This window comes from Petaurus breviceps, unplaced genomic scaffold, assembly GCF_028583685.1.
Source record: "Petaurus breviceps papuanus isolate PSGF00001 unplaced genomic scaffold, PetGlider_PUasm1.0 174, whole genome shotgun sequence".
NCBI lineage: Eukaryota > Metazoa > Chordata > Mammalia > Diprotodontia > Petauridae > Petaurus > Petaurus breviceps.
Genome location: NW_027185761.1, coordinates 2,834,877 through 2,857,092, shown reverse-complemented (window position 1 = coordinate 2,857,092; position 22,216 = coordinate 2,834,877). Strand labels below are relative to the sequence as shown.

Below are 22,216 nucleotides of genomic sequence, written 5' to 3'. Positions count from 1 at the left end.
TGTTTTGCTATTATTGTTCTGTTAGAAACTTGGTTGGTTGTGTGTGTATCTGTATGTTTTAAGTAATCTTTCTTAAAGGAGAGGAATTTTCCTTCAGGAAGTTGACAGAATCCAAAGGGAAAATCCATAGTGAATTGGCAGAATGATCCAAAGCCCTCCATCAGAATTTGCTTAAGAGTTCACTGGGGATTTAGAGAAGGAAAAAGCATTTACTTACTGGAAGACTTAAAACAAAGATCTTCAGTGAACAAAGAGTCACTGTCATGTGGGAGATGAGAAGGATTCGATGATAATCTGGACATTGAGGGACATGAATTTGGTCTTCTTTTCCCCCCTTATTCCTTCACTTTTTCTCCATCTCTTTTGGTTCTACTTACCATTTATTTATTCTTCAATGTTCTTTCAGCAGCTAATCTCTCATTAATCTTTTCATGGCCTTCTTCCTTCTGCCCTTTGTTTCTTGAAATTTGATTTTAAGATAAAGCTTTATTGAATTCATCCTCCCTCCCCCATGACTGTACCCAGTACATGGCCCTGAGGACATCCTTCTTTTGAAAACACAAATGTGTTTCAGTCCCTCTCTCCCCAACCAAGATTGGTATTGCATTTAATCTTTCGGTGAGTTTTTTGTGCCTTCCTTTATTTCACTGTAACAATTGTCCTACAATTGTTCTCTTTCCTTTTGTGTCTCTCCTTTGCCCTATTAACCCTCTGTCTGGTTGGAGTTTGAGGCCAATGGTTGGGAGTCATCTCTACCTACTTTACTATTTGACTCCAGGTCTCTCCTGTTGATTGTATCTTACTAGAAATAAAGGTACAAGAGGGTCTTATAAAACACAAGACAACCATCTTGTTCATTTATCATATATTCTAGTAATTCTTTCTCTATGTTCTCAAGATGACTTGTAGAAGCGGAGAAGACCCTGCAATTCTCTTACTCCTTCCTCGACACACACATTAGATTGTGTTTAAAAGTTGATGTGACTCTGGACTTAGAATCAGGAAGGGCTATGTTCAAATGCTACCTCTGACACTTACTAGCTGTGTAACCATAGGCAAGTCACTAAACCTCTCTAGACTTCGGTTTCCTCATCTTTAGAATGAGGGTGTTGGACTTGATAGCTGATAAGGCCTCTTCCAGTTCTAAATCTGTGTTCCTTTGATCAAATTCTAGTTTTATCTTATTCCATTTCCGGTCTCTTCATTTAATCCTGTTTTTGGTTGGTTTGTTTGTTTTTTTGGTTTTTTTTTTTTGGCTACAGGGAAGTGCCAGTGAAGCTACCTTGTTTACCCTACTTGCTGCTAGAACCAAAGTGATTCGGCAACTACAGGCCAAGTCTCCAGAACTGACAGAGGCAGCCATCATGGACAAGCTGGTGGCCTATGCATCTGATCAAGTGAGTCCCTCTGTGTAAGCCACAACACCTGCCAATAAACACGTTAGCTTTAATGCTTAGTTTGGGGGTGGCAGTGGGAATAAAACAGGGCAAAACAGAACAGAAAAACAAGACTTTTCACCTGGGGAGACAACCTTCTATATTGAAAAGATCATAACTCTAGAGTTGGAAAGGACCTTCAGAGCCATCTGGTCTAATGTCTTTATTTTGTGCATGAGAAAACTGAGGTCTAGATGAAGTAACTTGCTCAAATTTGCCTAGCTGGTGAGTAGCACAGCTGGAATTGATCTCATGTTCTTGAAAGCTAAGTTCAGCCCTCTGCCAGGTGTTTGCTGCTGTAGAATGGCGCTCCATTAAATCCCAGGACCTAGCTCAGTGCTTGGCGCATTGCTAGTGCTTGTTGATTGATTTAAAAGAACATCTGATTTGGATTTAGAGGAGTCTAGAGGGGCTGGGTTCCAATTTCAGCTCTGCTACGTAGTACTTATGTTACCTTTGGCAAATTATTTCTCTCTTCTGGGTCCTCCCTCAAGTGATGTCAAACTCAAATAGAAATGGATCCCAGAAGCATACTGACTTAGAAAACTACAACTTAACATTATCTGTATTGTATTATATACTAATTTATTTTGTTAAACATTTTTCCCAATTATATTTTAATCTAGTTTGGGCCCAGGAAGGATTTCCTCTGAATTTAAGGTGTTTTCCAGCTCTAGATCCTTTAATCCATGATGTGTGTACCCCCTCCCCCCCCAGAAGGAAGGAATTCTTACTTGGTACCTAAAAAGGTCAAATTTTTAAAATGAAACAAAAATACCCTGAAGATCTTCAATATTCCATTTGTTAGCACTTAATCTGGAACGATCAGATTATTGTATATTTTGGTGATGAGATGTTTGCTTCAAATTCTTCATATTAGGATATATGCTTGTATGCAGTGATTCCATTTTGCATACTAGCTAATAATAATAATGATAACTAACATTTATATAGAGCTTATTATGTGCTAGGCACTGTGCTATTTATAGCTACTATCTCATTTGATCCTTACAATAACCCTGGGAGGTAGGTGCTATTATTACCCCCATTTTACAGAGGAGGAAAAGGAGGCAAAGAGAGGTTAAGTAACTGTATCAGCAATGCTATATTCACAATGCCTATAGAGATTACAAATATGCTGATATAATTATCCATCACAAAATACGTCATGTTTGCCATATGGGGAAATAAACTAGAAAATTTATTAAGATACCAAAAGACTGAGTCCCAAAACCAGAAAGTGAAAGCCATCAGAGTAGTTATGATATTGGCACAGATAGATAAAGTAGAAAGCACCCACATTCTCAAGCCTTTAAAACAGAACAGGCTACCTCAGGCAAAGGTCCTCCTCTCCCCACTCACAGCAACCACCCAGCGACCGGGAAGTGCGCTCCCAGCAGCTCCGGCCCCTGGCAGTCCTCAGCAGGAGTCCTTAGCAGAAAGTCCTTAGCAGTCCTAACTCAAAAAGGGCTTCACGCTGCCGCTGCCTCTGCTGCTGCCGCCACCGCCGCCGTGGCAACCACTGCCAGCCATCGCAACCACCGCCAGCCACTGCAGGACCGCTAGCTCAGCTTTCACTTTCTCTCACTTTCCGCTTTCTCTTGCTCCGCCCTTTCCTGCTACCTTGGCTTTTGCTTTCTCTGGCTTTCGCCTTCTCTGGCTTTCACTTTCGCTTGCTCCACCCCTTCCTGCTATGTCAGCACGTCCATGGGGCATGGAAGATCTTTAAATCCCATAACCCTTACAGTAACTTACCCAGGTTCACAGAGTAGTAAGTGTCTGAGATTGGATTTCAACTGACATCATCTTAACTCCTGGTCTAGTGCTCTATCCAAGGCACCACCTCACTGTTTGGGGTTAATCGAATGTAAATAATGTGTCTATTATGTGTAAATCACTTTGCCTAGCATTGGGAGAGATACAATATTTAGATAAGATATAGTACCTGACTTCATGGAGCTTACATTCTGTTGGGGGAAGCAATGCATATACAAATAGTTCTAAAATAAAATGATGAATGATAAGCACATTATAAAGGCACAAACTATACACTATTGAAGGTCTGAGGTTGGGTCATTGTTTCCATTGTTGCTGATTTGGGAGGGTGGGGGCTAGGACAGTATGGCACATTGGAAAGAGTGTTGGATTGGTAGTCAGAGAACCTGAGTTTGAATTTTGGCACTATCATTTCACTTCTTGGCACTCTGGTTCCTCATCTTCAAAATGAAGGGGTTGAACTAGACGACCCTAAAGGGTCCTTCTGGCTCTAATCTATGATTATGGAAGGAAGGCATCATGGGGAAGACAACATTTGGTCCAGGTCTCAAAGGTCATCCTTCAGCTGGAGATGAGGTATAGTGGGAGAGAGGCTGGACAGATAATCCAGGCACAGGGCACAGTGCCAACAATGACACAGAGGCAGCACAGGATGGGCACAGTCTAGGATAAGAGTTTGGACTTGATTTGATTAGCAAGGGGTAACCACCTAAGGGTTTGAGTTCCATGGGTGGGGGGAGATGACTTGAGAAGATTGTAGTATTTATTGAGTGATGTGGTCAGGACATGCCCCAGGGAGATCATAAAATGACCACCTAGTCCCTACCAAGATATATAGAGCACACATCACTGGACAAGCATTTATGAAGGATTGCTAAAGCACTTATGTGCCAGGCACTGTCCTAAGCATTGGGGATACAAAGAAAAGGCAAAAATAGTACCTCCCTTCAAGGAGCTTACATTCTAATGGGGGAAATAACATACTCACAGAGACATTTAGTGAACCAAGTGCACAGCTGATACTCAATAAATATTAGTCATTGTTAAAGAAAAGATCGGTTGATTCTTCCAATTCCCCATTACAGATATTAATTTTTAAAATGTTAAAATGTAAAATTTCTTAAAATGTTAAAAACTAAAAACTTAACATTTTTATTAAATCCAAGTTTGAAGAATAAGACTTGCAAGCTAATTTTTGGCAGGCAAGCTAAAAGTGAAAACTCAAGTCTATATAATGCTGACCTCGTTTCCAGAAAGTTGATGGAATGAGGCTTATAGCCAAGTTGGGAATTCTCCCAAATTTACAAGTTTATGAAATGCAGTCACTTAATATCAAAGCAAATAGCATAGACTTCTACCCTTAGTTTTTAACAATTCCAATTCCATCAAGGGGAAAGTAATGACTTCATTTCCCCTCCTAAATATAATTTAATTTTTCAAACATCATTTGACTGATGTTTTGCTTATTTTAGTACTTTCATTTGTGTAATGCCAATCAATCAAAAATCATTTAACAAGAATCTTTATGTGCTAGGCATTGAGAAAGATGAAATGCAATGGACCCTGCTCTCAAGTTTCCTAAATTCTATCAATAATGTCAGAGAGCAATGCTTAATATTTTTAAACAAAAGAAAAATAAATAACCTAGATACTTTCTATCTAAGTTATAATTCTTGGGAATATCTTGGAAAGTTTTGCCTTTCTCCCTTTTCCCCTCCCTCCTTCCCTGCTTCCCTTCCTTCCTTCATTCATCTCTTCCTTCCTTTCTTTCCTTCTTTCCTTCATCCTTTCCTTCATCCCTTCCTTTCCTTACTTCCTTCATCACTTCCTTCCTTTCTTCTTTTCCTTCCTTCCTTCCCATTCCTTCCCTTTCTTCACCCCTGACCAGATTCCCATCCCAAGATCAAAAGTTAAAAGACTATGTCCTTAGCTAAGCACCTAACACCTGTGATGTGATGTGATGTGGACAAGGGGCAATTTAATATTTTCCTCAGAAAGTAACTAAGAGTTGCTACATAGATTACATAATTCTCTGGTTAGTTGAACAGAAAACAAGAAGGAAGATTCTATTCTTGAAGGAGTAATTTGTTCTGGGTCACACCATGTGGAACCCTGGATGAGAGTCTCTGGTTCATGTATTAAGGTCCTCCCTGCTGCCTGATTGGAAATGGAGAATGACAGTACGTGGTGTTTAATGAAGGTCAGAGGATTTTCCCTCTGCAAGAAAGCTTTGCCTTAAGCTGTTATTGACCTTTCAAAGTCTATCCATATAGTTCTTGTCTTTCTCTCTGCTTTATACCCAACACCTCCTAGTTCAGTAATCCTGAGATAAATCAAAGAGCTTATGTGGAAGTGAAAGGACAGTGGCTTAGTGGGAACCACAGTATTGGCATGAGTGTTGCTGTGGGAGGGAAGACCCATTGAATTTATTTCATCTTATCTACAAATAGAAGATGTAAGAGAAATTCAGGACTGGAGTAGACTTTTGTCACTGCATGATTTTTGTTGGTATCAGATCACATAAATATTGATGTTTTATAAGAGCTAGAAAAAGAAAACGGGAGGTTCTTTTATCTGTGTTCATGGAGGGGAGTGATGTGTTCAGGCATCAATAAAAGATTATGCATATTCAGAGAAGTATTTGTGTGATATATATCACGTAGATGACTATAAAATAATGAGACTTATTCTCCTCCTCCTCTTCCTCCTTCTTTTTCTTTCTTCTTTCATATCTGCCAGGACTTTGCTTCCTGGGATTTCCCTATATTTCAGGCTGTGTCAAAAAAAAACCTACAAACAAAAATCTCTCCAAAAAGATGGTACCGTCTTACCACTCTACCCATAGGCTACACATTATCAATTCGATAACCATTCATGTCACTTAAAGCACCATGTTAACCCCTTTGATTTGAGGCCCCTATCTCAAACTGTGCTACTATAGTTCCCCAGCCCCTCCATACTACAAGGAGGGATTACATGTATGAGTTTCTATTTACAAAATAAGGAAACAGGCTTAGTGGAATCAAGTGACTTGCTTAGGGTTACACAGGTCATAAGTGGCAAAACTGAAGCTTGAACCTAAGACTTCTGATTTTGAGTCCTGAGCTTATTCTAATCTGTCATGCTTTCTTATAAATAAATACTGTCAGTCAAAAGTCAGATGCTTTGGAAGACAATCCCAAGAATGCTTTTGGTTCACAGAACATCTAGTGCTGGACAGAACCTTAGAGTCCCTCATTCCAGGGAGTATTTATTAGCCTAAAACCTGTGATCTCTTTTTTAAAAAAATATTTTGATACCTCTGTTTCAATATATTTGTTTTCCTTCATGATCCTATGTATTTTATTTTATGCATTTAAAAATATTTTCCTGAGAAAAGGTCCATAGGCTTTGCCCAATTGCCAAAGGGGTAAATGATACGTAAAAGACTGAAGACTTTTGAAGTCTAACCTCCTCATTGTATAGATCAGGAAACTGAGGCCCATGGAGGATAAGTGACTTTTTCAAGGTCACATAGGTGGTAAGAATCAGAGACAAGATTTGAACTCAGGTCCTGTGAATCTAACACCAGACCTCTTTCCACTAAGAAAGCAGTCTTTTGAAATTACCAATCAAGATCAGTTTATAGGGGAATGGGCTAAGTATCTCTATGATTTTGTCAATGTGGAAAACTTCCAGTGTAGATCTCCCTCCCCCAAACAAATCACACCATCCCCAAGATAAGCCTTAGGAAAATACTTTCAGTAGATGGAGGTCATATGACCTGTTCAGGGCTATACAACTATTAAGTACTGGAGGCCAAATTTGAACTCAGGTCTTCCTGACTCCAGGCCCACTCTATCCAGTGCACCACTGAGTTGCCCTCTGCCCTGGCCCCCTCCAGAACAGTGCTATCTGTATTTATCACCTGCTTTATTCAATAAACTTGAATCTAAATGACTTTTGACTATTTTCAAAAATGAAAATCACATTCTGAAGAGGAACACAAGAGTAGAGAGTTCCTTAAATTAGGGGTAAAAAGTCTAGATTCCAATCATGATTCTGCCACTTAAATCTGGGCAAGTCACTGAACTTTCCAGGAGCTCCATTTCTTCATCTGTAAAGTTGGGTCTTTGGAATAGATGACCTCCAGGACTTCTTCCAGGCATACAAATCCTTCAAATTTCAACCCCATAAAATTTGTCATTTTGGAAGGATTTTTACTGAAGATTCTGAAGGCAATTTCAAAAGATTTCCAGAGATATACAGTATAAAGAGTCCTGAATGTGAAACTGGACAACCTGGGTTCAAATCTTAGCTTTGTCACTTACCACTTGTATCACTCTTGGCAAGTCACTGTAAAATGAAAGGGTTGGACTAGATATAGACCCTTCTGTCCCTTCTGGCTTTAAACCTATGATCCTAGTGATTGTGACATTTGTCTCCCATCTTTTTGCACAGGTCACCCTCATTCAATTCAGTTCAACTCAATTCAATAAACATTTATTAAGCACCTACTTACTATACTACACTGTGCTGAGTGCTGAGGATACAAAAAGAGGCCAAAGATAACCCCTGCCCTCCAGGAACTTCTTGGAATATATCCTTCCCTCAGCTCTGCCTCTTAGAATTCCTAGTTTCCTCCAGTTCTAAGCTTAAGTACAGATTTTCCTGATGTACATTCCCTACCCCCATTATGACTTTTTATTTACTTTGCATGTATTTTGTACTTATCTCTTTTTCCTCTGACTAAAATATAAACTCCTTGAAGGCAGGGGCTATTTTTTTTGTTTGTCTTTGTGTCATCAGTGGCTAGCATAGAGCCTGGAGTAATTTTTCAATAATTTTTCCATCATATCCAACTCTTCATGACCCCATTTGTGGTTTTCTTGGCAAAGATACTGGAGTGGTTTGCCATTTCCTTCTCCAGCTCATTTGACAGATGAAGAAACTGAGGCAAAGAGGGTTAAATGACTTGTCTTGAGTCACATTGCTAGTAAGTGTCTGAGGCCTAGTAAATAGTAGGCACTTAATAAATGCTTGAATGAATAAGGAATTGAAAGCAATATGTAATGTGGAAAAACTCAGTAAAGTCAAAATATCATTGAAGACAGAGATGTTCCCAGGGTATATTCAAAATGAATGGTATGCTTTGCAGTTGGGAACTTGGTAGAACCATGGATTTAGAGATGGACACACTCTATTGTCACATGTAGCCTGATCATATTTGAAAAGAGATTTCATTTAATGTTTTTATTCTAGTCCCACTCATCAGTGGAACGGGCTGGATTAATTGGTGGCGTGAAGTTAAAAATGATCCCTTCAGATGACAAATTTTCTCTACGAGGTTCAGCCCTCCAGAAGGTGCTGGATGAAGACAAAGCTGCCGGCCTCATCCCATTCTTTGTAAGTTATAATATAGATGAGTTCTGTGCTTTGAATTTGTCGATTGTGATCTTCAATCTTCTGTCCTTTGTGGGTTATAATGATGGAAGGGTTTTAGTCATGGGTCCAATTATACACTGTATATGTGGTATCTGAGGACTAACTGAGCTAAGTTCAGAGAAACTCAGAAACAGGTTAGACAAAGGGTGATTTTTTCTTTTCTTTTTCTAGTTTTTGCATGTGTCAGAGAAAATCTGCTAGGGATTATGTTCTGTATTGGTGGAGGGAGGGTCTGTAATGATCATGGGATTCTTAAAGTATTGAATTATAAATTGTGGCATTGTAAGCTGTGCACTTTGAATTAATGTATGGGGGAAGTATGACTATATAGCAGCTCTTGTAAAACCATATTTGGGAGTTTTAATGCCTGTCAGCTCAATGAGAGGCCACAGTGAGAGACAGAAGCCAAAAAACAAATAGGTTCTTATGATCATAGAGTGGAAAGAGACATCAGAGGTTCTATTTAGTTTAACGTTTTTAGTTTATAGATGAGGAAACTGAGACCCAGAGAAGTTAAGTGATTTGACCAAAGTTACAGAGGTAATTCAGCTCCTATGAGTATCTTTTTGTTTTGTGAATGTCTTAATGTGTCATAGAGAACAAAATCAAAACTTTAAAGCAAAGTTTTGTAAACTTTAAGGTGCTATGTATATAAAGTCAGTTATTATCATTTTTTGGTCTGGACTATAATTTCATCTGTATAGGGACTACTCAGAGTGAAAGTTTTTTTCAACTAAGACACATGATCAACTCACATGTAATATTACAGTCTTAAGGGAGTTGTCTGGGGCTAAGTGATTTGTCCATGGTTATATTGCTAATATCTATCAAAATATGAACTTAAACCCAGATCTTCCTGACTCCAAGGACCAACAGAGAGAGAGAGACAGAGACAGGCAAAGAGAGACAGAGACAGAGACAGAGAGACAGAGAGAGAAAGAGAAGAGCAATTACATCTAGGATGTGCAGAGAAAGCGGTAGAGACAGAATCTGAGTTAATGTTGAAGGGGAGGATCTAGATAACCAGGGTAAGGGATGATGATCCCAGGAATGCATGTAAGCAAAAATTGACAAGTGGTAATAAGCAGAGGTATGTTCAGAAAACAAGGAGTAGACTAGTTAGGCTATAGCAGAAGGCTGACATTGGAAGCAGTGGGAGAATAGGTTAGAAAGCTATTTGACACCTATTAAGGAGGACCCTCATGGACAGTAAAAGAAATTTGGATTTCATTCTGTAAGTACTAGTGAGCCATTGAGGGTTTTAAATTAGTGACATGATCAAAGTCATACTGAGGAAGACTAATCTGGGTGTAGTGTTCTGGATGGAGCAGAGGAGAGATGCTGGAAAACACTAGACACAAAGATTCTGGAAGTACAGAGATGAGTCAAGAAGACTGTGTAACTTTTCTTATAGCAGTATTTGAAATTGGAGTTGATTCGTGTTACTCAAGTATGGTCTATATAAAGTGAACTGCTTTTGGTTTTTGAATTGGTCTTCATATGTAATTTCACTGGTATGGAGAATTTCCCAGTGTGGAAACTCCTTCTGTTGGTATAGATCAGCAACTTTTCTGTAGCTTATAGCTATAGAGTTGCCAGGTGCCATCTAGAGGTTAAGTGATATGCCCATGGTCACAAAGTATGGGTTAGGGGCACAGCTTGAAGTCAGGCAGGCCTTCCTAACTCATAGCTGGTCCTGTATCCACACTATTGGACCTTATCATGTATAAATTTTAATAATACCCTTCTAGTTATGGATGTACAAAGGAAAGATCAAACTTTATGCTTTAGATTTCATGACAGGGTTACAAAGAGGGTATTCATTATATTTTCATCCTTTTTCTTCCTATAGCTTTGAAATGAAGCATCTGTTCAGTTTGATCTAATTCAGGTTTAGGCCTTTGGTTGGTATACATTAAATTTGTCAGCTAAAGGGAAGCTTTGAATCTAATGATTCTTATCATTTCTCTCTAAAATAAAAGGTACACCACAGCTTGACTATGGGGACTGAAAGCACTCACAATTCTACTGCTGTACTTCAGATTTCAGTGTCCTTCACAGAGATACTCATAAATAATTTCATTCCCAATAGAATACAAGTTTCTTGAGGACAGGGATTGTTTTAATTTTAATTGTTTTAGTTTTTGCTTCCCTAATGCCTAGCACAGTACTAGGCACAACAGTAAGCCTTAGTAAAGCCAGCTAGGTGGCACAGTGGATAGAAGTAAAGATTCATTCTTGAAGTCAGGGGCCTGAAGTCAGGAAGATTAATCTTTTAACCCTGTTTGCTTCAGTTTCCATATCTGTAAAATGAGCTGGAGAAGGAAATGGCAAATCACTCCAGTATCTTTGCCAAGAAAACCCCAAATTGGGTCATGAAGAATTGGACATGACTGAACAACAACAAATACCTTAATACTTATTGGTTAACTGATTGAAAGTAGAGTTGGGAAATACTATTCCAGGGTTGGGGAAGCTGTGGCATCAAGGTCACATGTGTCAGGGATGCACTTGAGGACCTAGAGGGCCAAATGTGTCCTTGAGGCCACAGGTTCCCCACCCCTGTTATTCTAACCATTGATGAATTAAGATAGACCTTCATTTGTTCTGGAGGAAGCCAAAGAAGCCATTTTTCAAAAAAGACTAGAGAAGTGAATAGAAATTTTTTTTTACCAGTATGAGGTAGCACCAAGGGGACAGAAGTCACAGCAAGGTGATAGGCCTTTGTTTCATAAAAGGGTAGTTTCTAAGCTCATAAACCAAGATTTGCTGAGTCACCAGAACACCATAAAGCATAGCCTCACTTCCCAAGCATAGGACATGACAGGAAGTTACCCAGAACTCCAGCTCTGGCTTGAGGGTCTCCACTCCAAAGATTTTCCTTTTTTGAGGCCAGTGACACAGTTTAAGTGTTTTAATACTTAAGTGGAAGGAAAAAAAACCCAACCCTTCAAGGCTTTACTTGTCAAAATTGCTTTCTTTCCTTTGGCTGGGGAAGCAGGAGATGGAGAGAGAGTTGACTGGGAGGAGACATTGAGGCCAGGCCAGGGACAACCCTGAGGGTGAAGTTGGCTTGAAATCCATTGTTTCAGAAGAAAGCCTTTGGGCTGTTTTTAGCTGTCAGATCCATTTCTGATATGCAACTTCTCTCTCCTCCCCACCCTAGCCCAAATGTTATTATGCTTCTGTAATATGGGTTGTAAATTAGGTTAAATTCATTGTGTGATGCTGAGGCAGGGTAATCAGAGCCCCAGGAGAGCAGGTGTCACTGCTTTAAAGTGGTTTCTGGGAATTAGGACAAGCGGCTTTGTGGCTCAGACTCTCCCAGAAAAGATATTTTAAAATGTGTTGAAACAAAGTAAATCCATTTTGTCACAAAGGCAGCTTCTTAGATGAAATTTGGATCTGGGTTAATTGTGCTGTCCCCCTGCCTCTCAGGTTGCAAAAACTGAAAGTGGGGTTGTTGATAAATGACCACCAGGGGGTGCTGTGATGCAATGTTGAGTTTTAAATTGGGGCTTGCTAAAGTTAATCCTTTTGAGAGAGGCTATCAGGTAAGGATTCTTAACATGTTTTAGTGTCATGGACCCCTCTCTGGCAGTCTAGTAAAACTTGAGAACCCCTCCTTAGAATAATGTTTTAAATTATAAAACACATAGGATTACAAAGGAAGCCAGATATATTGAAATATAGTTATTAAAATAAAATTAAAAGAGCAAATGAATCAAGTTCATAGACCTCAGGCTAGGAATGCCTGCCTGCTAAGAGTTAGTGCTTTTACGGTGGTGTAATAGTAATATAATTTAAAGATCCCCCTGTATTGGCTTAGTTTTTGGTTTGATTGTGTTAAAACCCAGAGCTTGTGAATCCCACTTGTGGGATGGACTTGTTGACGTGAAAAGAGAGGGCTGAACTGGGAGGAGCTGATGATGTAAATTTAGAGAGACACAAGAAAAGAGAGAGGCAGAAGAACTTTTTGGAAGCAGCATCTTGGAGGCGAAGAGAGACTGAGAGGGTTGCTGAGGGCCACTTTGAATTGCCCAGGACTTTTGAGAGCTGCCACCCAGAGCTGCCAAGGACTGAGGAGACATGGCTGTTATGTTGGTACTTTGTCTGTCTGTTTTGATGTTGTTTTGCCAGATTTTTCCACTGGTGAAGGACAGTCCTATTGTTGCAAAGGTTTTGGAACCTTGCTGTTGGTTCAGAGCTCCTGAGACTGTTCTGCAGACAGAGAGTGAATTCTGTCGACTGGGGAAGGACAGTGCTGTTGTTGCAGAGGTCTGGGAACCTTGCTGTTGGTTCAGAAGCCCTGAAGAAGGATTTTCTTGTTGTATGTTTACAGAAATCCTGGAAGAGGGTTTTGCTAATGTTTTCAGGGGTCCTAGGACTGTTCTGCAGACAGAGAATGAATTAATGAAGAGACTGGCAATGTACCTTGTGGCCTTGCTAAGCTTTGTCTCCCCAGGAACAAAGATTGCTGAGAACTTGCCTCATGTCAAGATGAAGAAAAGACCTCCATTTGGGTATTAAATGCTGTGCTTAATCTTGTTGTGACTCAATGTACTTTACTTATGATAGGAAACTAATCTCCATTTGAGAAGAGGGGCTTTGTGATGGACTAAATGAATGTACACCCTAGGGGTGAAGTAGTATTTGGAAGAGGGACTTTGTAATTGATTAAATGAATGTAATGTCCTGGAGTGGGGTAGTACTTGATTAAATCACACTTGGTAAATGCTATATTTTGAATTATGCTATATGTTGATTCTCTCTGTTCTTAATTTGTCACTGAATAAAATGGAGAGCACCTATGCTGCTATTTTGAACCTTGGGAAGTTGCCTTTGCTTAGAACTACAGGTGGCAGTCTGATAAGAGTAGCTATTGTAGCAGGAAAGGACTGCCATTATGAAGGCTGGTTCCCTCCTTGCTGGTTATGGAAATACTGTGTTGGAGGGCATGATCTGGATCTAGGAGAGGAGACAGAGGAGGATCGTTCAGATGGGTAAAAGAACCAGGAAAGAATGGCAACCTGAAAAACTAGAGAGAAGAAAGTATCAAAGAGGAGAGAATGTTCAACAGTATCAAAGTCTATGGAGAGATCAAGAATGAGGATTGCGAAAAAGCTATTGGATTTGGCAATGAAGAGAGCATCGATGACTTTGGAGAGAGCAGTTTTAGTGGAGTGGTAAGGTCCAAAGTCATATTGTAAGGGGTTAAGAATAGAAAAAGAAGACAGAAAGTGGAGGTACCTATTGTAGATGGCCTTTCAAAGAATTTAGCCACAAAAGGGCACAAGAGATATAGGACAATAATTAACAAGGATGAAAGAAGACATAGATCAGTTTGTAGGCAGTTGAGAATGAAAAATTGAAAATAAGCAGTGGAACAGGGATGATAAAAGGGGCAATCTATTGGAAAACATGGAATAGAATGTTATCACTTGAGAAGTAAGAGGAATTAGTTAACCTGGTAAGGAGTATGGCCTTCTCATCATATGAGACAGAGTTGAAGGAGGAGGTAGTGGCAGAGGGAATATGAGTGATATGAGATGGAGAAGAGGGGAGAAGTTCATGGTGAATGACCTCAATTTTTTTCTGAATATGAAGAGAGGTTTTTAGCTGAGAGGGTAGGGGGATAGAGAATCATGAGAAGTTTGAGGTGGGGGAATGAAAGGATTTGGAAGAGCTTTTGTAGAGAGTAAGTGAATAGATATGAAAGCTTTATAGAATTGCCTAGCAGCAATGAAGGCCCTTTTGAGATTGCAAAACATAACTGTAAAATGAACTCAGAATGATTGCATGATTTTCTCCACCCTCATTCAGATATGTGTAGGGATGAAGGTAGCATGTGATAGTGGGAGGCTTGGCATCAGGAAATGACAGAAGGTCTAGGGATTCAAGAAAGGAAGACAATGTAGAGTTCTCCAAAGGGTCAAGATGGGGAAAAGAGGAGAGAGTGGCTAGGAGGGGAGATGATCTGGGAGAGAATTGAGGGGTCATGGGATTGGAGGTCATGGTACAAATGAATACTAGGGTTTTGGAAGGGAAGGCAGAGGGAAAAGTGAAAAACCAATAGATTATGGTTGGATAAGGGATTTTGGAATTCTTGAACACATAACTGGTACATTTGTAGGTGATGGCAAAATCAAGGGAATGGCCATCTTTGTGTATGACTGAGATGGGTAGAAGAGATGTTCATGAGAAATGAGTAGGTTCACAAACTGAGTGGTTAGAGTGTTTGAAGGAGAGTCAATACATATGTTGAAGTCCCCTAGTATGAAGGTAGGAGTTGAGCAGAAGTGAAAAATATAAATGCATTGAGGAAGGAAGGGGAGTGACCTCAAGGTCTATAGACATCAACTACAAAGATTTTGATTAGATGGCAAATATAAATAGCATAAACTTCAAAGGAGGAGAGGTTATCGAATGACAGAGGGAGGGAGAGAACGTTGAAGTGGCAATGAGGAGCAAGGAGCTTTCTAACTCCCCTGCCTCAACTAGTAAGCCAAAGGGAATAAAAATGTAGCTAGTACTAGAAAGGATGATTAGGGAGGCCATGTCATCAAGGAAGTTTCAGTAATAGATAACAGACTGAAGGAGTGGGAGGAAAAAGATTTAGAATGAAGGGAAGTTTGTTGCCTATGGAACAAGCATTCCAGAGGGCACAGTGAAAGGGGTGGGTGGTGTTTGGTTGGACCTCTGGGGTAGGAGAGTTGAGAGAGATGGAAATAAGGAATCAGGTGGAGGGGGATGGAGAATGGGATTTTCAGAATCACTGCAATGTATAGGGTATATGAGAATGTTCATCAGCAAGTAAAAAGTGCTACTCTTCTTTCCAAAGAAGATTGGAAATTAGGCTGGAGACAAGTGTAGTATGAGATGGGAGGCACACAATCTGGTCAGATAGGAGGTTGTTTCACTAGTCCTCTTCTCTCAAAAGACTCCAAAGGGCATGCCTAGCAAGAATAGTAGTTACTGGGGCAGCGTCAAGATGATGGAGTAGAATCAGGACTTCCCAGCAGCTCCAGCTTCCACCTTCCCCAATCCATGTAAAAAGGGGATTGTAAACAAAATTTGGAGCTGCAGAACCCACAAAATGACACAGAGAAGCTAACTTCCTGCTGAGGACAGCCCAGCAGGCTGCCAGGAATCAGCCAGCCCAGAACTCTGGGAACTGAGCACAGGCCACACCCCACCCCCGCATCCCCCCCCACCCCCTGCAAGCCAGAGGTTTTAGCCCCAGGGTGGGTCTGACCAGCTACCGTCCAGAGGTATTCCAGATCAGCAGCAGCTGTGGCCATTTCCAGATTTATCAACACATAGTTGCAAAGGACAAAGTGAGAGGTCAGTGCAGTCTGGACTTTGGGACCCAGTAAGTGGGAGTACGTGGCTTTTGCCCCCAGGGCGAGAAGCTGCTGAGACACTGGCACAGCCAACCAGTGCCCTGTGGCAGCTTCAGCTCCTGACCTACAAAGTGTAGGGGGACCAAGCACCAGTCTGAGGGGTAATCACTCTTGCTTTAACCTTTTTGGATCTGGATTGAAGTCTAGGGTGGAGGTCCTGGGGTATGTGTCCAGCTTGCTGGAGTGTGTGCAAGCCTCAGAGAGAGCACCCATTTAATACCTCCGGCAACTGAGAAAACCCCAGTGTTTGGGATGAAAGCTCCCCTGTCTGGTGGCAGAGTCCTACTATGGCAAAAAGCCCAGGGGTCAAGTGACTGAGGGGGGACATGACCAGGCAAAGGAAATAAAGTAGACAGAAGATTCCAACATTACACTCCTGTTTTGGGGACAAAAAGGAGCAAAGCATGGAACAGGAGGAAGAAAATGAAGTCAGAACTCCTGCACCAAAAGCTTCAAAGGAATATACGAGCTGGTTACAGGCCATAGAGGACCTTAAGAATCAGATAAGAGAAGTGGAGGAAAAATTGGGAAGAGAAATGAGAACAATGCAAGAAAATTACAAAACGAGAGTCAACAGCCTGACTGAGAAAAATCAAACCTTAAAAAACAGACTAACTAAAATGGCAAAAGAGGCTCAAAAAGGCAATGAGGAGAAGAATGCCTTAAAAAGCCAAATTTTCCAGATGGAAAAAGAATCTCAAAAGCTCACTGAGGAGAATCATTGCTTCAGTATTAGATTGGAGCAAATGGAAGCTAATGACTTGATGAGAAATCAAGATGCTGTTAAACAGATCCAAACAAATGAAAGAATAGAAGGCAATGTGAAATATCTCATGGGAAAAACCACTGACGTGGAAAATAGATCCAGGAGAGATAATTTAAAAATTATTGGACTACCTGAAAGCCATGACCAAAGTAAGAACCTAGAAATCATCCTCCAGGAAGTTCTCAAAGAAAACTGCCCTGATGTTTTAGAACCAGAGGGCAAAATAGAGGTTGAAAGAATCCACCGATCACCTCCTGAAAAAGATCCCAAAAAGAAAACTCCTAGGAATATTATAGCCAGGTTCTGGAATTCCCAGATTAAGGAGAGAATATTACAAGCAGCCAGGAAGAAACAATTTGAATATTGTGGAAACGCAATCAGGATAATACAGGATCTGGCAGCTTCTACACTGAGGGATCGAAGGGCCTGGAATATGATATTCCGAAGCTCAAAGGAGCTGGAATTAAAACCAAGAGTCACCTACCCAGAAAAACTGAGTATCATGTTTCAGGGGAAAATATGGTCATTCAGTGGAATAGAGGCCTTTTTTTTTTTGGAGGGGGGAGGGTAGGGCAATTGGGGTTAAGTGACTTGCCCAAGGTCCCACGGCTAGTTTTTTGTGTATGTGTGTCAAGTTTCTGAGGCTGTATCCGAACCCAGGTCCTCCTGACTCCAGGGCCAGTGCTCTACTCACTGGAATAGAGGATTTTCAAGCATTCTTGCTGAAAAAACCAGAGTTGAACAGAAAATTTGCCATTCAGATACAAGAAGCAAGAGAAGCATGAGAAGGTAAACAGGGAAAAGAAATCATAAGGAACTTATCAAAGTTGAACTATTAACATTTCTACATGGAAAAACAATAATTGTAACTTATGAAACTTTTCTCAGTAGTTGAAGGGAATAGAAATATATATGTCTATATATGAGAGTATATGGGCATATGAATACATATGTGAATATGTGTATATATGTTTACAGGTATACATAGATAGAGGGCACAGGACCAATTTAACAGGAAGGGATGATACTTAAAAGGTGATATTAAGAGGTGAGAGAGGAATATAATGAGAGGAGATGGGGAGAGACAGAATGGGGTAAACTATCTCATATAGAAGAGGCAAGGAGAAATGGTTACAATGGAAGGGAAGAATAGGAAGGCAAAAGGGAATGGGTCAACCTTATTCCCATTGAATTTGACTTGAGGAGGGAATGAAATACACATTAAATAGGGTATCTCACCCTCCGGGAGAGTAGGGGGGAAGGGGATGAGAGGGGGGATGATGGAAGGGAAGGCAGGTTAGGGGGAGGGAAGTTGGAAGCACCCACTTTTGAAAAGGGACAAGATCAAAGTAGAGAATAGAACAAGTGGGAGGTGGGATAGGAGGGAGGGAAATATAGTCAGTGTTTTACAATATATCTACTATGTTATTGTTTTGCATTAGCCATACATGTACAACCTATACTGAACTGCTTATCTTCCCAGTAAGGGTGGGTGACAAGGGAGGAAGGGAATGTATCAGGAATTCAGTTTTAAAATCAAATGTTTAAATACATACATATACATACATATATATATAATTAATACTATTTTACATGTAATTGGGAAATAAGATATACAGGCACTGGGGCATAGAGATCCACTGGAAAAGTAGAAAGGGGTATGGGAGAAAATATGGGAGAGAGCAGATTGGAGGAGGGGATATCCTGTGGGACTGCTATTTTGGGGCGGTAGGTAGAGGAAAAACTGGGAGAAAATTTGTAACTCAAAATCTGGTGGAAATGAATGATGTAAATCAGAAGTTAATAAAGCATTTGAAAAATGAAAAAAAAAAGAATAGTAGTTATCCTCTCAAATCCCACCATGTATTTGCAGTGCAAGTTAAGGAATAACCCAAGAGGTATTGTACTATGCTCTTGGGATCTCCAGGGTGCTCAGTTTGATTCAGGAAACATTCCTAATAGCATTACCAGTGGTCAGCTAGTCATCCTTTCTAAGGGGTGGGGTCTGTAATGCCATAAAGAAGCATCGTGAGAAGCCACTTGAAGGCTAGGTTATTTCCTTGGGAAATGCCTTTATCCTTTTAGGTCTCATGATAAATTCAAGCTACAGTGAGTGAAATGGAGTTTCTTATAGGCTAAAAAGAATTACTGAAGTTTCTATGCATTTAAGCTACATCGAAGAAGTAACCACCATAATCTGCTAGGCCTTCTCTACTAGCTATTAATATGGTTCCTTTCCCCTACTTCTATAGTTATCTATATGTGTTCTTGTCTGTTTCTCTTCCCTATGCCCTACCCCATTGAAGTTCCTTCAGTCCAGAGCCTGATCTTGTTTTGTTGACCTATCTTTAGTTCCATTCACACAGTAGATGCTTAATAAATGCTTTTTTGAGTTGGATCAGATTGGAAACAATAATGATTTTTTTGGAAAAAGAGATTTCTAAATTTTATGCTTTCTGTTTTTACTTCTTAGATGGTTGCTACACTTGGAACCACTCCTTGCTGTTCATTTGACAATCTATTAGAGCTAGGTCCTATTTGTGAGTATTCACCTAATCCTTCCTGATGCTTTGGGAAATGTTTATTTGCTGGGTAAAATAGCATTACTATTTTTAGTTCCAAGTTTTTTACCTCCTTCCAAGGGCTTAAGGAGCTTTACAACTAAATTCGCCATTGTTCTAGAATTTAAAATAAAAAAACACACACACATATGCATATATACATATACAGTGTGTATGTATGTATATATATATATGTATGTATGTATATTTGCATGATATTGTTTTGGGGGTGTGGGAACTCCAAATTACCATGGTTCAAGGCAGAGTTTTCTGGAAAGAATTCATGGCCTCAAGCAGTCTTCTAGTCAAGTGGTAAAAGGTCTGCTAAATGCTAATATGGTGGGCAGAGCTCCTTCAGGGGACTTGCAACTTAATGGGAGTGATGCTGAAGATATATCTATATCATTTATATCTATATGTATTTATCCATATACATATATACACATATATAAACTTAGTATATTGTGTGCCAACTATGCTAATTAGCTGGTGACATACGGTTTCTGTACCTTGGGTGAGGGTGGTGGGTGGGGGTGGGCTTCTAAGGGTTGAGTTTTTGGTCTGTTACATCTTGCAACAAGATAACCTTGGGAGATTACTCTATGGTTTGACCTCTGGATTGTATAAGGTAACTGTAAGAATCAGTATATGATTGTTCTGCTGTTACAAGATAATCCTGTTCGTAAAAGGGAAGTTCTACAGAGGTCAGCTTGTTTTTTTTAACAGGGAGAGATAGTTTGCCTTACTGGGTCCACTCATGAGTTATTGCCAGAGATAGGGCCTTCGGGCTGGGGTCCAAACATAAGCACTCCATGATTTGTATATATGTATACATGTATGTATATGTGTGTATATACATACAGTCCACTGTGCCCAAAGCCTTGTGTCATGCAGTGGAAATAGGAAAAAAAAAAAGACAGAATTCTTACTCTCAGAAAACTTACATTCTATTAGAACTACTATAATCACCATTGTGCTTTTTTCTAATGTGGTCTTTGTATAGCTTTCCTGTATTTGCAATATAAACAGCTCAGAAACAAAGAACGGTTCAGGAGGTCAGGAGTTCAGAATTGGAGATTATTGGCTGGGCTAGCATTGACCTTTGTATTATTTATGAAGAAAAAATTGGATGCTTTAATAGTGTGCCAGAATTACTGGAAAATGCTTACTCTACTGAAAAAGAAATATTTCTTAGGGTTTCAAAAGTAAGTGACATTTTCATAAATTGATATTCTTTAGTGCATCAGGCCAGTGGGTGGAGCCACACCCAGTACTGCAATACCTCTTTGGGCCTCTTGTCTCATTTAGTCCAGGTAGAGGAAATGACCCACTGGTACCTTCTAACAGATACTTCTGCTACCTTTTCCTCTTATTTCCCTGGGTCTCTTCATTCTTTCTAGGGAAAGATTGCAAGTTTTTAGGTGTTTAAAAGCTACAAAGTTTTAGGAAACATGCAAGTTGTGTGTGTGTGTGTGTAAAATGACAGATTTAAAAAGGTAAATTTTACAAATTACTAATCTTTTTACTACTTCATACTAGAAGGTGGCTTTGAAGTCAGAGGACTTAGGTACAAAACCAGCTCTGCTACTTGCTGCCTGTATGACCTTAACCTCATTCTAAACAGCGAGTTGGACTAAGTGACCTATAAAATCCTTTATCCACATCTTTGATCCTACAATCCAAAGAGGAGACCTAGACCTTATTATTCCTTGGTTCATTAGTTTATAGAAGGGACCCAATCCCTCAGAAAACTGAGGTCTAGTCAGAGAGATTCAACTTGCCCGAAGTCACACACATAGGAAGTGGCATCATTTGGATTAGAAATCAGGTCAATTATTCTGAATTTAACACTTTTTCTACTGTAATGCACCACCTCCCTCTTCCTACCTTTCTGACTTCCTTCCAAGTTCTTACTCATTAGTTCAACTCTAGTTCTTATTATGAATTTCACCTACTGGTTGTGAGTTGCCTCATCTGGTAGAAATGGGCTCCTTGTCTCTCAGCTATGTGCATGGATACCTAGGACCTGGGGCAGGTACCTTTCTCCTGTGGTTCTCCTGCTTCAATCACTATACAAGATATCTCACCCTGGACCTGCTGGTCATAAAACTGGTAAGGGTCTCCTGTAGCACATGGCTACCTAAAAAAAAATGAAACTTTTCTATTAGGGCTTCAAATTTTCTCTTCCTTGGGCTTCAGGCCTCGTGCTTCCCTTACCATTGCTTTGGAAATAGACAGTTCTAGCTGTCTGAGAAGTTATTTTTATTATCTTATCTCTGTTTTCTCCATTTCTTGTAACAATGCTACTAGTTGGCTCTTGAGATCTTCATTTCCCACAGTGCCTAAAGCAGGTGTTCAACCCTGTGGCCCAGGGCCATGAGGATAGGCCTCCATCATCCCCTTACATAAGCCTGGACCACCCATGATCCTCCCAGTGGGCTTTTCTCTTGGACTTATCTTCTCTTTCATGTTGCCCTGTGGCCCACTCCTAGTTCTTTGCTTTCTCATTTGCTAACCTTTCAAGTATATCCTAGGACCAATGGAGAATGGATATGTTTATCTGCTTTTAGCTGTTTGAAATCACCTTCTAATCTCTAGGTACTGAATAGGTGCTTCTACTGGACTCCTTGCACTTGAAAGTTGGATTCATAGACAACATATTTTTAACTAGAATTAAAAACAATTTTTTTCTTACAGTATATACATTAAGTCGGCATACTATTGCCTTCTCTCATGTCTACAATAATTAATTTCCTACATATTCTAATTATAGAGTAGGCTATTCATGAATAAAGCTTTCCATATTATGATCTTTACTTTTTTAGCCTGGTTGGAGTTTACAGCATATAT

At 40.0% G+C, this 22,216-nt stretch overlaps 1 protein-coding gene across 1 annotated transcript in view; it reads left to right on the top strand.

Annotated features, from left to right (window-relative positions):
* Positions 1-22,216, top strand: part of DDC (dopa decarboxylase) — a 121,014-nt gene that overhangs the window by 45,502 nt on the left and 53,296 nt on the right. Inside the window, exons 5-7 of the mRNA XM_069084513.1 lie at positions 1,263-1,397; positions 8,454-8,597; positions 19,279-19,345. Coding sequence (XP_068940614.1) covers positions 1,263-1,397; positions 8,454-8,597; positions 19,279-19,345 — 346 coding nt within the window. The remainder of the gene's footprint in view (positions 1-1,262; positions 1,398-8,453; positions 8,598-19,278; positions 19,346-22,216) is intronic.